The sequence below is a fragment of the Excalfactoria chinensis genome, chromosome 5 (assembly GCF_039878825.1).
Source record: "Excalfactoria chinensis isolate bCotChi1 chromosome 5, bCotChi1.hap2, whole genome shotgun sequence".
NCBI classification, from domain to species: domain Eukaryota; kingdom Metazoa; phylum Chordata; class Aves; order Galliformes; family Phasianidae; genus Excalfactoria; species Excalfactoria chinensis.
Window position 1 is genome coordinate 54,500,707 of NC_092829.1, and position 13,531 is coordinate 54,514,237.

The 13,531-nt window shown below is 60.5% G+C and overlaps 2 protein-coding genes across 6 annotated transcripts; both read right to left on the reverse strand.

Annotated features, from left to right (window-relative positions):
- Positions 1 to 6: 6 nt before the first annotated feature.
- Positions 7 to 3,718, reverse strand: AGBL2 (AGBL carboxypeptidase 2). Of its 2 annotated transcripts, XM_072338019.1 has the most exons (13): positions 3,532 to 3,718; positions 3,381 to 3,444; positions 3,197 to 3,301; positions 2,901 to 3,119; positions 2,713 to 2,814; positions 2,487 to 2,637; positions 1,638 to 2,405; positions 1,409 to 1,571; positions 1,206 to 1,332; positions 999 to 1,096; positions 828 to 925; positions 332 to 754; positions 7 to 124 (listed from the first exon to the last, which is right to left on the reverse strand). In XM_072338019.1, the coding sequence occupies exons 1-13, from the start codon at positions 3,559 to 3,561 to the stop codon at positions 115 to 117; spliced, it is 2,358 nt and encodes a 785-aa protein (XP_072194120.1). In that variant the 5' UTR covers positions 3,562 to 3,718; the 3' UTR covers positions 7 to 114. The 2 variants fall into 2 exon arrangements, with proteins under 2 accessions (XP_072194120.1, XP_072194119.1); XM_072338018.1 differs by having other exon boundaries at positions 115 to 754.
- A 134-nt stretch (positions 3,719 to 3,852) lies between these two features.
- On the reverse strand, positions 3,853 to 13,456 carry FNBP4 (formin binding protein 4). Of its 4 annotated transcripts, none has more exons than XM_072337993.1 (17): positions 13,227 to 13,456; positions 12,986 to 13,066; positions 12,765 to 12,901; positions 12,487 to 12,676; positions 12,256 to 12,409; positions 12,056 to 12,167; positions 11,615 to 11,953; positions 11,099 to 11,309; positions 9,377 to 9,495; positions 7,146 to 7,250; positions 6,740 to 6,873; positions 6,326 to 6,423; positions 5,596 to 5,774; positions 5,070 to 5,297; positions 4,443 to 4,964; positions 4,197 to 4,354; positions 3,853 to 4,030 (listed from the first exon to the last, which is right to left on the reverse strand). In XM_072337993.1, exons 1-17 carry the CDS (start codon positions 13,354 to 13,356, stop codon positions 3,940 to 3,942), a joined length of 2,988 nt encoding a protein of 995 aa, XP_072194094.1. In that variant the 5' UTR covers positions 13,357 to 13,456; the 3' UTR covers positions 3,853 to 3,939. The 4 variants fall into 4 exon arrangements, with proteins under 4 accessions (XP_072194094.1, XP_072194093.1, XP_072194097.1 ...); XM_072337992.1 differs by having other exon boundaries at positions 12,056 to 12,170; XM_072337996.1 differs by lacking the exon at positions 6,326 to 6,423 and having other exon boundaries at positions 5,070 to 5,380; positions 13,227 to 13,454.
- Positions 13,457 to 13,531: the final 75 nt, after the last annotated feature.

A 13,531-nucleotide genomic window follows, 5' to 3' on the forward strand; every position in this document is an offset into this window, starting at 1 on the left:
TCGCCATGGCGACGGAGCCTGAGTTGACAGCGTGACAGCCGGCCCTCGGGAGCCCGTCTATCCCCGCGGGACACGATGAGACACAAACACGGCGCAGCCACGACAAAGCTGCCTTTAATGGCGGCTGCAAGCAGAGCAGCGCAGCGCTGTGAGGCCGGGCCGCCTCCCGGCAGCAGCGGCCACGCGCAGGGACAGCCCCGCTCTGGCGCCCCGTGCGGAAGGCCTCACTGTGCCTGCCTGTGAGGAAGCGGTGCCGGTGCTGGTGGAGATGGCGGTGGTGGCAGCGATGGCACCCCGTGGTGCCCAGCGGCGCCCTGCCGTTGTCACGTACCCCTCCATCCGTGTGGCCGTGGCGGCGGTGCGGTGGTGGCGTAGTGCTGTGTGCGCACCGGGAACGGCTCTGTGCAGCTCCTCCGCTTCCTCACGGCCTCTTGGTGTGGGGACCAGGACAGACGGCGACGTGGGGGAGCACGGCTGTGGCTGCCGGGGCACAACAGTGGGGCTGAAGGCACCCCGAGTCCCACCGTGGCAGGCAGAGGTCGGCTGAGCCACGCTCACCGGGTCTCCACCGTGACTCCATTGGGTGGCACTGGGCCTGCGCGTGGCATTCCTCACTCTGCGGCTCCGTAACCGCTTCCTCCTCCTCAGCTGCAACTGGCTCTGTGCCACGCTGGCACCTCGTCCCTTCTGTCCCCAGGGGCTCTCCCTCCTCTCCGGAGACACATCAGACACGGAGCTGTCGGAGCCGCTGGTGCTGCGTGAGGGAGAGGACAACTGCAGCCAGTGCCACTGTCACTGTTCCCACGGATGGCACCACCGGGACACACCTGGACTCCAGCTCTGAGGTGGAGACGTCACTCCAGCTCTGCCCAGAGCCCAGCCGCTGCCGCAGCAATGCGCCCACCTCCTCCAGGCACCGCTGGAACTGTATGATGGAGCCGGTGTGGCTGTCACTGCGGTGTGGGGCTGCTGCTGCCTGCAGTCACCCACCCACCCACCTTGGCTGGATTGGGGTCGCAGAAGTCCAGCAGCGTGTCACACAGGTGGTAGCCCAATGATTTGAGGTCCTCCACAGTGAAGTGTGAGTTCCTCCCACCTGTGGGAAAACAAAAGAAGGGCCGCATCCCTCACCAGCCCCCAGAGCCTGTCCTTAGGGCCGGACTTGGGCTTCTGAGTGTGACGCCATGGCCAGCGCTGCCCCTCACCCAGCGTGGAGCCGCCGAAGGCTGCCTCTAAGGTGTAACTGTTGGCAATGCCCATCCGCCACATGACCACCCTGCCCGTCCCCTCCTTGCTCTTCTGCACCTTGAACTTGCAGCTGGAGAAGGAGAACTGTGGCCCCACACCATGACAGCAACCGATGTCACCGCGCTGCTGCCCGCTGCGGGTTACCAGGTGCCGAGCTCACCTTGTCAGGTGCGTTTTTGCTTAGCATCAGTGGGAAAACGCGCTCCCACAGCCGTGTCTCGGAGCCATCCCGCCCGCCGTCGCAGCCGTACATGAAGACGTTGTTCTTGCGGCTGTGCCCGTGGAAATCGCAGTACAGCGCCACCTCCCGCTCCGCCAACAGCCTGCAGGTACCAGTCGGGATACAGCAGCCCGCACCCCGCCGGCTGCCCTCGCTCCACCGGCCTCACCTCTCCACCATGGCCCGCAGGTGCCAGACGGCTGGGAAGGAGCCCCGAGACCCCGTCCTGTAGGCGCGGTTGGGGTCACGGCCAGCCAGAGAGCAGCGGGAGTTGCCCACCACCACCCCGTCGGGGTTGAGCATGGGCACCACCTTGAAGACAAAGAGCTGGCGCAGGAGCTGAGCGTCAGGAGCGGCGCTGAGGATGAAGTCGAGGAAACCTTGCATGGCCCAGGAGCCACCGCTTTCTCCAGGGTGCGCCCGGGCGCTCAGCACCACCGCCCGCTTGGCTGCACCGCCTGATGGAGCGGTGATGGTGAGCACGTAGACCATGTTACCGGCCAGGCTGCGGCACAGCACCCGCACCGCGCAGTATCGTGAGCGCGCCGGGTCAGCCGCCACCGCCCGCAGGTACCGCTGCAGGTCCGAGTAGGTGTAGGGGTAGCAGTGGGCGAAGTAGCACGTGTCGCTGTCGTGGGGAAAGCGGGCGCTCCAGGACAGGCGGAAGGCAGCCGGCTCCTCCCCGCTGCTCCCCCGGGAATAGCGGATGTCGGTGCCGATGCGGCGCCAGCCGATGCCGTGGCTCTGGGCGTCCTTCTGCGAGTAGAACAGTGGGCACATGCCCTTGCCGTAGAGGCTCTTAGGCTTGGCCAGGTTGGCAATGGTGAAGCAGTAGGCGGTGTCTTTCCGTGTGTTTTGCACGCGGAAATAGAACCACTGGGTGTGCTTGGCGGTGTACAGGTCCGGCCGCAGCGTCAGCACATACTCATAGGGGCCCCTGGTGGGCAGAAAGGGCCGATCTTTGGCACCTCGGCATCCACTGTGTCCCGCTGCCCGTTCCCATCACCGCCACCCTTACACCTTGACTGCTTTCTGGAGGTTGCCACCCTCGAAGCGCGACTCAAACAGCAGCGTGTTGTCCTGGGAGCCCTCTAGGGCGGCTGCCGGTGAGGAAAGGGGGCCTGGGGCTCCCCCAGCCCGAGCACGGGTGAAGCAGGACCCTGAGGGCACTGGAACAGCTGGGCTCAGCACCCCAGGGGTAGCACAAGGGTGAGGAGGGGGGGAGCAGCACCCTTGGGCACTACCTGGGTTGAGCTGGTAGACGACGGTGCCCTGCTCCTCGCCCGTTGGTAGACACGGGTGGTCTGTGAGTTGGCAGAAGGGTTCTGGTTCAGGGGGGATCCACTCTGGGGAGGGATAGAGACACACCCCATTATCGTCACAGGGGCTGGCCACGGGGACAAGGATAGGAAAAGGCAGAGTGCTACCTCACCAATGTGCTCGATGGTCTCCTTGATGACCTCACACTCAATGGGCCAACGGGGAGCAGGAAGGGGTCCTTGTGCCGAGGGAAGGGCAAAGAGAGCCCGTGGCTCCCTGGGTGACTCATAACCCTGCAAGGGGACCATCTGCGGGGCCCTGGGGGCTGCAGAACGGCCCGGGGAGCTCCCAGCCCCATGGTGCGGTTTCAGCAGAGAACAGACAGCACGGGCTGGAAGGGTTGGAGACAACGCTCCTGGTGTCACCTCGCCAGGAGTGCTGCAGCCCAGCGCTGGGGGTTCTACTCACAGCTTGGGTCCTTCCCCATGCCCTGCTGGGTGCCAGAGTCAGCGCAGTGGCATTCGGTGTGTCCCCATGGAGACACGGAGCTCTGCTGGCTGGCTGTCTTTTGGCCTTCAGGAGAGCACTGCTGGAGCCCAACCGGGGGGGGGGTCCCACAGCCCAGGGGACGAGAAGGTGACACGCAGCTCACCTTGGAAGTAGCCGTAGTAGCACAGGTGGCCACGCATGAAGCTGTCGTAGGGCTCAGGGACAGCCTGGGCAGAACGGTGCCATCAGGCCCTGCTCACTCCCAGGGCTGGCAGCCACCAGTCCGCCTCTCAACCCCCCCGGCAGCCCCCAACCTGTGCAGCAGGGCGCCTCAGGAGCCACATGGCTTCCAGAGGAGCTCAACCCTCTCCTGTCCCCTTCTCCTGTTTCCAGACGCGGTCGCTCAGCGACCACTGGCAGTGGTGAAGGATGGGGCGGTCCCAGAGTGGAGCTGGGAAAGGAGCCAGAGGAACTGAGTTGTTTGCCGTGCCCTGGTGGCCACCAAGGGGAGCACTGCCACGGCAGGGCCCTCTCAGTGCCCATACTGCAGGTGACACTCCATCCCCAGCCCACGGTGTCATTCCAAACACGTGAGCCCCGAATATCCCTCTTGCCATTCAAGCAGAAGGCACATCCCAAACTGCTACAATTTATTGGACAACAGTTGAGTCATAAAGGGCTCCAAACTGTACAACTGTAAAAAACAGCGCTCCATGAACGCTTCATGTGCTGGATGCAGTTTTCCTCCGCTTCAGCCGTGCTCTCCAGTCCTCTGGCAGTGCTTCGAAGTTGGCGTTCCTCTCTGCCATGCCACTGCAGGGACAAAGCAGGGTGTCAGCACCCACGTGGTGCAAAGGGACACTCTCCCCACCACTCTTTCCCCACGACACAGACTCCAGATCACATTCCCTGCATCTAAAGGGGATGAGGAGATGGCTCTTGACAGCAGCGCCCCGTGACAAAGCTCCCGTGTCCATACCTGAGCAGCTGTTGCTGCTTCCACTCCTCGATGCGCCTCTGCGCTGTTGTCTCCCGGTCCTCCTCACTGGAGCTGGAGTTCTCCTCCTCATCGAGCTCCCGCTGGATGCTCTGCCACTTCTTCACCAGTGACGGCATCTTTGTTTTGCCCTTCTTGCTCTGCAAAGGAATGAAACGGGCTGCAGTTAGGCGCAGCACCAAGCAGCAGGCACACAGGCAAAGGAAGAGCCCAGGAGCATCCTCCTACCTTCTCCTTCCTCCCTTTCCTTGGCTTTTCGGGTTTATCTGGCGGCGGCGGTGCTTTGGGTGTAGGAGGTGGGGGTGTCTGGGGTGGAGGTGGGGGAGGTGGATGCTCAGCAGTGCTGGTGGCAGGCAGGGACCCTCGTGCTGGGGCTGGTGGCACAGCAGCAAGGCTGGCGGGCATGGCGCACTCAGAGTAGCTCATGACGGATGGCGCAGCGGGTGCCGTCACACCCAAGTAGCCGGGCTGCATGGCCATGCTGGATGGCTGGGGGACAGCATGTCCCGGCGGCAGGCGGAGGCTGGCACGGCTCTGCATCTCGCCCTGCAGGCGCTGGCGTGGCCTCAGGGAGGTGAGGGGCACAGGCGAAGGCTGGTACTTGCCAGCGGCCATCAGGGGCTGGCTGTAGATGACGGGGCAGCTGCCGATGGTGGCCGTTCGCTGCATCAGCTCCGGGTTCATCTCGGCGGCTTTCCGCTTCTGGGGCTTGGCAGAGAGCAGCAGGGCAGGGCTGGGTTCCGCGGCACCCTGCAATGGAAAGCACTGGGCTGAGAACTCGGACAGCAGGTATACAACCTGATGGGAACGTGGCTCGCTAGTTGGAGACACCAGCCGAGGCCCAGCTGTGCTCACCTGGCTCCTGCTGACAGCCGGGCGCAGGAGAGGCTTGAGCAGAGCGTCTTCCTCCGTCCCCGGGGCAGGTGGCTCCTCACCCCCTTCGTCTTCCATCTCCACTTCCTGGATCTCGCCATCTTCTCCAGGAGGTGGTGGGGGCGGCGGCGGCGGCGGCGAGTCAGGTGGAGGCGGAGGTGGCGGAGGCATTTCCAAAGGCAAGGGAGGTTGGAGGACCGGGACAGAGGACTGAAGCAGAGTCCAAAATGGAGTGAGCGGCATGAGAGACGTAGCAGGGACTTGGCCTGAGAAGGATTCTTTACAAAGGGAGCCTGAAGAATACATAGTGACACAGGCTTGAAAACCCAGGCTACTGACCGCGCTGCCGCTCCGCTGCCAGCATGGGCGCGTGCTGCCTCCTTCCAAGGCCCTGCTGCTGAACAGGGAGGCTCACCTAAAGCTACCGCCGCACGGACAGGGACCCGCTCCCAGGGCCGGGAGTGCCACACCAAGCTCCCCCCCTCCACTTCCTACCCCCGCACCGTACCTGTTGAACTCTCAGTGGTGTCGCTGGGATGCTCTCCTTTCTCTTTGGGAGGTGGTTTGGGAGGACCGTCGGCTTTTCTGTCGGCACTCTGCTGTCCTTCATCTTCGTCCTCTCCATCGGGGAACTCCCACTGCGACTCTCCTGAGTGCTCGTTAACATAGAAATAGCGCCTATGCTCCCTAAATCACAAGAAAGAAAACAAAGCTTTAAATTCCCTTCCCGCACAGCTACACTCCAAGGCGGGCCCCGCCCACGACAGCAGTGTGCTCTCGCAGGAAAGACCCTCTGCAGCTGGGCTGCCGCTCCCAAATGCGACAAACAACTTTGAGGATAGAGGCAGGAGAGGCCCAGGCCAGCTTGCTCCAAGCTAGCGGCCCCGCTGGCTCCGTGAGCACTGCCCCGAGCCCCCTGCTCCGAGGGAGGGGAGGGCTGAGAGCGGGCCAGCGTGCAGCAGAGCCACGTCGCACTAGCACCGGGACTTTGAGCCGCCACCTCGGCTTAAAGTTGCCCCTCCAAGAAGGGGCACCAGGGAACAGCCCAGTGAGAAGCGGCTGCCCCCCAACCCCGCGGTGCGTGGAGGTCGCTTTTATGATACTCTTGGTGTCAAACATACAGTGAATGCTAGAGAGAGGGAGCGGATCTGGGAGCTGAAAAACAAAAGAGCAAAGATTTCAAATAAAGGAAAATTAATTGAGAAAGCCAAATAGACAAAGAAATGTTTGGGTCTGACCTGCTGGCAGGAGACAGAAATCTTGTTCTTCATTCCGGCGATGAGTTGAAGTTTGTCCTTTGTCAGAGCTGTTGGTCAGAAGAGGTGATCCAGAGATCCTGCAAAGTTCACAGAGCTCTCGCATGCGCGACCCCCCAGGCCCGCCCAACGCAGCAGCGCTTTACACTCGTGCGAGTGCCACCAGCTCTGTCCAAACAGTGGATCGGCTCCGTCTCAAAGCACTGAGCGCTCGCTCTGCATTTCTCCCATTTGGCAGCCGGCTCAAACTCTGTAAGTGCCGCAAGTCGCTCTGCCTGCCCAGCACTGCTAATGGAGTCTCCGAGAGGGACGGCGCCGCGTCGTCAGGTGGTGATGGTCACAAATCATGTCTGAGATGTCAGAGATGAAAGGTGAGAAAGGTAGGAGAGGTCGTACCTGTCCCAGTGGCAGGACCAGCCTTTAGGGGTGGCGTTTATTTCGTATTGTTTTAGCTGTTCGGCTGCATCTTGGAGTTTGCGTTTGAGGTAGTTTCCATTGAGAGCACCTTCTCGCCAGTCTGCAATGCGGGTCTAGAGGGGGCAAGAACCGGGGGGAAGCCGTTGAGGGGGGGAGCTGCCGGCAGCCCCGGGGACAGGACTCGAGGTCTGGGAGAGGCTCCCTTATGGCACAGGGCTCGAGGGGCCGGGAGGAGGAGCCCGCCTCTGCGCAAAGCCATGCTCGCGCCCCGCTGAGGATGGGCCCTGCGGCACCGGAGCCACGAGCTTCGCGCAGTGCTCGAGCGGCGCACAGCGGGATCCGCTTGGAGACGGAAGGCCGGAGCGAGGGGCGAAGGCTCGGTTACCTCTGTCTGCAACAGCAACATGTGGAAGTTGGAGACAGATTGTCTGTTGATGCCCAGGAACTCCAGTTTACTAGTCAGAGTGTTTGCCAGCTCTCCGATCTGAAACTGCCGGGGAGAAAGGGGGAAGAGTCAGCAGCTGCGCTCAGGCACTGTCGCCGGGCTGCCGTGCCCACTCCGGAACGTCCCTGGGGTCCCACTGCTGTCCCGCGGTGAGGAAGCATGCCCTGCTCCTGTGCTGGTTGCTCCCTCTGCCCAGCCCGCTCCCTCCCGCAGCCTCTGCTGCTTCCTGGGGACCATTCCCTACTCCTAGCTGCGGCTCCTGGCTCCAAATCAGCCAAAGGGCCTGGCGTCACAGCAAACGCAGATCGCTACATCATCAAATGCTTCAAGTGCTTCCCAAAGGAAATGGGACAGGATCCATTTTTCAGCCTTTGCAAATCGCTGCTTTCCAGACAGTGCCGAGAAAGGCACCAGCTCCAGATTTACTCCTGAGCTGAGGCAGCATCTGCGTTACAATCCAGCCCACAGTGAGCACAGCTCAACCCCAGCACCCCATGGGAGCTCTATGAGGAGATGTGCCCCGGGGGAGCAATCTGAAGGCAAGGGGTGAGCTGGGAAGCAACAGAGAGCAGCAGAGATGCCTGCAGGGGACATCACAATTGCATGGAGGAGGACTCTGAAAGCATTCCATTTTCCATGGTTCTGCAGAAGAGACCTCGGAAAGTTCCCAAAGCCAACAACAGGACCGGGCTGATGAGCCATGCTAGAAGAGCCTGAGGCAGGGAAACAAATTCCCGCACTGCAGTCCCTATGAAGAAGGCAGGAAGGTCTCAAATGAGGGGACGGCTCCGCAGCGCAGGATATCCTACAAACCAGGCTGAAGAGGATGACCCCGAACCGACGAAGCGAACGGAGCAAGTTACCCAAGGAGTCGGCATTCCTCCAACAGCGCTAAAGGGATCCTGCACGTGAAATCACCACGCTACGGCACACAGTCCATCACACAGAGCACCTCCAGTACCAGAAGAAAAGGTGACAGCAAATGACACTTTAACAGGCTTCCAGCAGCTGGCTGGGATGCAGCAGCCAACGAGAACAATCCTCGCCACAGGCTTTGTTGTCTTTTTTTTTAATCATAAATTAGAGACCCACAAAAGCCTTGTGTCCATCTGTGCTACACGCTGGAGGAGGTTTTGTGCGCAGAACGTCACATCACACCTCAAAACCCTGCTAGGAGTTTTTTTTTTGACAGAGGTTAAATGTGGCATGAGGATGATAAAGCCCTTTCACGCTGTAAAAGTGATTAAATTAGGGGAAATAAGGGCAAGGTTAGACGTGAGTTTTCTCAGCAGAACATTTCCTGGGGGGTTCTATTGCAAGCCAGCAACTCCTCGTCCACAAACTGTCTGGCAAAGGGAGGGATGTAACCTGCTTACGAAGCAGATCTCAGTAAGAAGCGACTGAGGAATGAAGGGGACAGGTTGCAAAGGACAAATAGGGAGATGGCCCCTGTCCTCCTGCATAGCCATCAGCAGAGCCTGAAGCTCTGTGTGCATTACGGCTCAGGAATCAAAAGAAGAAAGAATCACTAAGGTTGGATAAGACCTCTAAAAGCTCACTGAGTCCAATGTCAACCCGTCCCCACGGAGCCCATTAGCCACGTCCCTCAGTGCCACAAGCCCACGTTTCTTAAACACGTCCAGCAAGGGGTGCTGGAAATTGTCTGCTTAGAAAAATGGACTGAGCCTCAGAAAAGAAAGTACCAGAGCAATGGTGTGGGAATCCTCAGTTTGCATCCAGCAGTCCATTTGCCACTTCATAAAATAAAGCTAAGCATGGGGCAGGAGGACCAGCACTAGCAGCCTCTGGACACAGATTGCTTATGGACGAGGAGTCTTGGGCCTGGAAACTGACAGGGCGTGTGAGAGAGAACACTGCGAGACCATTACAGCAAGAACTTAAGGCAAAAGTCTTTGTTCCCTCTTGTGGCAAAAGCGAGAGTCATTCTTTCTGCCTCCAGCCCCCTTTTCTCTTTTGAAAAAGCTCCTTCGAAGCTTTTGCTGCTGGCTCCTGATGGAGACGGGGCATGAGGCTACAGAGACACTGGCCTGATCCTGCACAGCTGCTCTGCCACAGGGTGAGCTGGCCCCACTGTCCCCTTCAGGACCCCAAGACCTGCTGCCTTCCCTGCCGCACAATGGAACACATTACACGTCCGTATAGTTCCATACCTTTAGGTCCTGCTCCTCCTCTTCTATTTTTGGTGCCACTTGTGCTTTGACTTTCTCCTGGGGCTCCTCAGACTCTGCCTCTTTGTCTGAAGGCCCATCAGCTGCTTCTGTGCTCACAGCTGCAGGAGAAAAAACAAGAGGTGAGCCTGTCAGCCACAGTGCTGCCCACACGCCTCAGATCACAATGGGGAGCCAAAGCCAGGGGCCTCTTTCCTATGAGAAAAGCCTGAAATTAAAAAGCAGAGAGGGTTGCAGCCCCTGTATGGCAGATGGTCGGTATCCTTCTAGAAAAAAGACACGGGACTCAGTGAATGGCAGCTGCCACAACACAAGGATAAGGAACAGAGAGGAAGTGCTGAGCGCCAGCAGCCAAGCGACCAATCGTTGAACTCCTGCAGGTTAATTGTTTGTTACAAAGAAGCATCAGGTAGTAAAAGGTTGAGACCACCTTCAAAGGAGATCACAGAGCTCCCAGAAGCTGTCAGTAGGGGAAGGTTTCATTTGGGCTACGTTGCAGGACAGCAGCAACTCAGTACCTGCCCACGTGCCAAGGAGAAGTTTTGCAAGGAACCAGATCCATTGTGTTACAAAAACCACCCTCCTGGTGCATCCTGGTGTTCAGCTCCCTTTGCTACCCCCCAGCAGCAGGCTGCAGGATAAAGCTTAACAGCTTCGGGTTCCCCAGATGCCAACTGGGAAAACTTCAGTGCTGCAGGAGAGCTGGCTCCGGGCACTGTCTCCTCTGAGCCTGTGAGGCAGAAGAAAAGGCCCTCCAAGCAAACCCTCGCTCCAAGGGCAAACAGCATCACCAACCAGCACACCTCAGGGTCATGGCAGCCCCTGGCTGGGCTCGTGCTGATTCCTGCCTCAGCAGAACACAGCCTGCTATACAGGCCTGGGGTGCTTCTACATCTGTTTCTGTACTGTTCCCCCTCAAACATAGCAACAGAATCGGTACATTTTGGGAAGAGCTGCTTTGGAGGGGCTGGGCTAGCTGGGGAGCCTCCAGCAGAGTGCAAGCTGTAGCGGAGCATTAACAGCCACGAGCACATCATCTCCACCTGGCTACAAGTTTACATGACACTCTGCAACATCCGGCTGATACAGGTCTCTGAATGACCATGGCTCAGCATCTTGCTGCTGCGCAGGGAGCTAAAGGGAGTGTGAGCAGCACCGCTACTGCTCAGGCATTGAGCTCAACCTTGCACAGCACAGTTCTTGCAGGAAGGAAGTGCTTCTCGCAGCAAGGCTCAGTCTTACGTTTCCTACGCACTAAATGCAGAGCCAGATGGCTCTTGGGGACAACTGAGCTGCATGAAATGTGGCTGCTCTTGGCCAGGGATGAAGAAACAGACCTTAACAAGTGAGGCAGCAGAACCTGGCATATCCCTGCTAGGGTTTACAGCGTTGTAAGAGAAGCTGCACGGCACGAAGCTGCAGTTATACCTTTGCGTTCTCTTTTCAGCTGACACATTAAGTGCTAGCAATCTCCTAACTACTTTATTTGAAGGATAAAGGAGAGGATTTGGCAGAGTGGGAGTCATCCCTGCAACTCCCACTGGCAGCTGAGCTGAGTATCACCACTGCCGGTCAGCCCTGTGCCCTGTCACCTACCTCACCTCCTGGCTCCACGTGCCTTCGGGGAGGAGAAGCCCCAGCAGGTGAGGGCTGCAGCATTTCCGAACACCCGCTCCTCCCTCCGAAGGGAGCCTTTCCAATTACCTGCTTCTGCTGCCTCTGGGCTCTCCCGGCCCGTTTTGCTGGAGCCTCGACTAGCAGAATCAGGGCTGGCCGCTCCCGCAAACAGTTTCCATTTCCCCCGCTTTGAGGCCAGCCTGCGGGTTGCATCCTGTGAGGCTGACTGGCTCCCATCAGAGAGCGGGCTGGAGCCTGAAACGCTGCCATCTCCTTCCTCCAAAGCACGCAGCTCTGCCTGCAGAGACACAAGACAGTGAGCAGCACATCAGGGGTCCCGAGTGCCCCAAATACGTGTCGCACATATAAGAACTACTCTAATTAGAATGTGGAGTTAAGGGAAGCGAACAGGAAGCAACAGCTCTGGAACCACCAGCAGAGCATCCACGTGAAGCTGTACTATCAGCTCCCAGCTTCATGAACAGTACAGGACACAAAGAGCACCTCTCCCAAAGGACTCAAGAAGGGATGGGAGCAGCTACTACTGATGCCGGGCTCATTTACTGCTAGCCATTTTTCATTATTTTTTCTATACCAAATCACCTTCTTTCTTTCCAGCACCATCTCCAGCTCAAGGGTGTCTTGTTCTTCTTCTTCCTCCCCACTCTCCCCCGACTGCACTACACTGCACAGCTCCTCCTGCAGCGTGTCTTCCAGGGGATCCTTGCTCAGCTTGGGCTCTTCACACGCAGCTGGCACCTCCTCTGTTTTCACCTCCTCTTCTGGGGGTGGCTCAACTTCCTCTTTGCAGATCACCTTTCTCCTCCAGCGCTCTTCTTCCTCCTTCACCACATCTGGCACGAGCGGTGCCAGCAGGGCCGCAGCCACCCCTTTCTTCTCCTCTTCGCTGTTGGAGAGCGCCTGCACTCCTTCATTTACTTCCTGCAGGGTTTGAGTGCTGCATCAGTGGCTGCATACAGCCCCAGACTCACGTGGGGGTTCGGGAGCAGAGCAGAATGATCGCTCCTTGGCTGCCCGACTCACCTTCTTCACCTCCCGCTTCGCCCCGGGTCTGGCAGCACTTACTGGACCCGTTTTCTCCTGTGCTAAGGGCTCAGCGGCTGCTGTGAAGCTCCCATTGCTGCCCGCTGCCGTGCTGCTGAGGAGGAAAACGAGCCAACAGTCGGCACAGGGATGCAGCCCCCTTCCTCCCTCCTTGCCCCTCAGCCTGGGTGCACTCTCACCTTGGCTGCTGGTAGTGCTGCAGGCCCTGCACCTGGGCTGCTAAATACTGCGGCAGCTCCCAGGTCACCTCGTTGCTCTGCGTGTTCCAATAGTAGTAGCAGCCGGTGTTCTCGTCCCACACCTCCTGCCAGTCTCCCATCTCCAGCTCTCCCACTGTCATGGAACGAAACAGGTCACTCGTGGGACAGACACCCCCTACGTGTACAGCAACCACCCCACGCGGCGCTCACCTCCTGCCAGCGAGCACTGCGTGTCGTACTGCCACTCCGGGGCCACGGCTGCATCCGTGCCATTGGCGGCGGCGATGCCGGTGGCCGTGCCCGGCTCCTTGGGCTCCGGGCGGGGCGGGGTGGGAGGCGGGGCGGCGGCGGCGGGGGTGGGCTCGGCTGGCTGCGGGGGGGCCGTGATGGCGTCGATCTCCTTGAAAACGCGATACAACGAAGGGACGTGAGGGAGAGCCGGAGGGCGCGGGGGGGGCCGAAAGGAAGGAGGGAAGCTCGGCTCTTACCGCCAGGAAGTTGGCCAGCGTGCTGTCGATGTCGCTCGGATTGTTGCCGTTGGTACCGGCGGGGCGTGCCGGCTTCTCGCCGCCTTCCCCTTCTTCATCGTCGCTGTCGGCGTAGGCGCCCAGCAGGCACAGCCCACCTGCAGCGGGGGGGACCCTCAGTCGGGCGGGGGGGGACCAGCCGAGCCCTCCCGGCGCCGTCGGAGGGACGGGCCGCTCCCTACCTGTGGGTTTGACGGCGGCGGGCGCGGGGGGCGGCGGGTTGGGAGCGCTGCGGGGGGGCTCCGGCACTGCCTCGGCTTCGTCTGCGGGAGGAAAAGAGGGAACGAGTCCAACGGGGGGAGCAGAGATCGGAACGGGGCAGGGCGGGGGGAGCCGCCCCGACACGCGGCCACGGCCCCGTCGGAGGCCGCGCCGCGGGCCGCGCTAGGCCTCGCCCCGCCAACAAAGCGGCTCCTCCTTTACCCGGCTCCGAACCCGACTCCGTCCCTTCCGCCGCCTGTCCCGATGGCCCCGCGTCCTCCCGGCGCGGTCCCGGCGGGGACAGCTGCAGGATGGGCCGGCGGCCCGGCGCGCTGCGGGACTTCTTCCCCATGGCGGCGGCGGCGGCGCGGAGGGAAATGACCGCGCGGAGGGGAGCGGCGGCCGCGCCGTACGTCACGGCGACGTGTGACGTCACCCCGGCGCCTCGCGTCATGACGTCGCGGCGCGTCCCCGGCGGCGGCGGCGTGCCTCCCCCGCCCCGCGGCGTCAGCTCCGACGGCGCCCCA

Bases quoted from the DNA above. Each gene is read 5' to 3' on its own strand.
- AGBL2 (XM_072338018.1), bottom strand. From the start codon at position 3,561: ATGTGGCTCCTGAGGCGCCCTGCTGCACAG. The intron at 1,572-1,637 runs GTGAGGCCGGTG...TGGTACCTGCAG, and splicing joins CTGCGGGCCATGGTGGAGAG to GCTGTTGGCGGAGCGGGAGG. The intron at 755-827 runs GTGTGTCCCGGT...TCCCTCACGCAG, and splicing joins ACCTCAGAGCTGGAGTCCAG to CACCAGCGGCTCCGACAGCT.
- FNBP4 (XM_072337992.1), bottom strand. From the start codon at position 13,356: ATGGGGAAGAAGTCCCGCAGCGCGCCGGGCCGCCGGCCCATCCTGCAG. The intron at 12,410-12,486 runs GTGAGCGCCGCG...GTTCCATGACAG, and splicing joins GCAGTGCTCGCTGGCAGGAG to TGGGAGAGCTGGAGATGGGA. The intron at 11,954-12,055 runs GTGAGTCGGGCA...CAAACCCTGCAG, and splicing joins CGAAGCGGGAGGTGAAGAAG to GAAGTAAATGAAGGAGTGCA.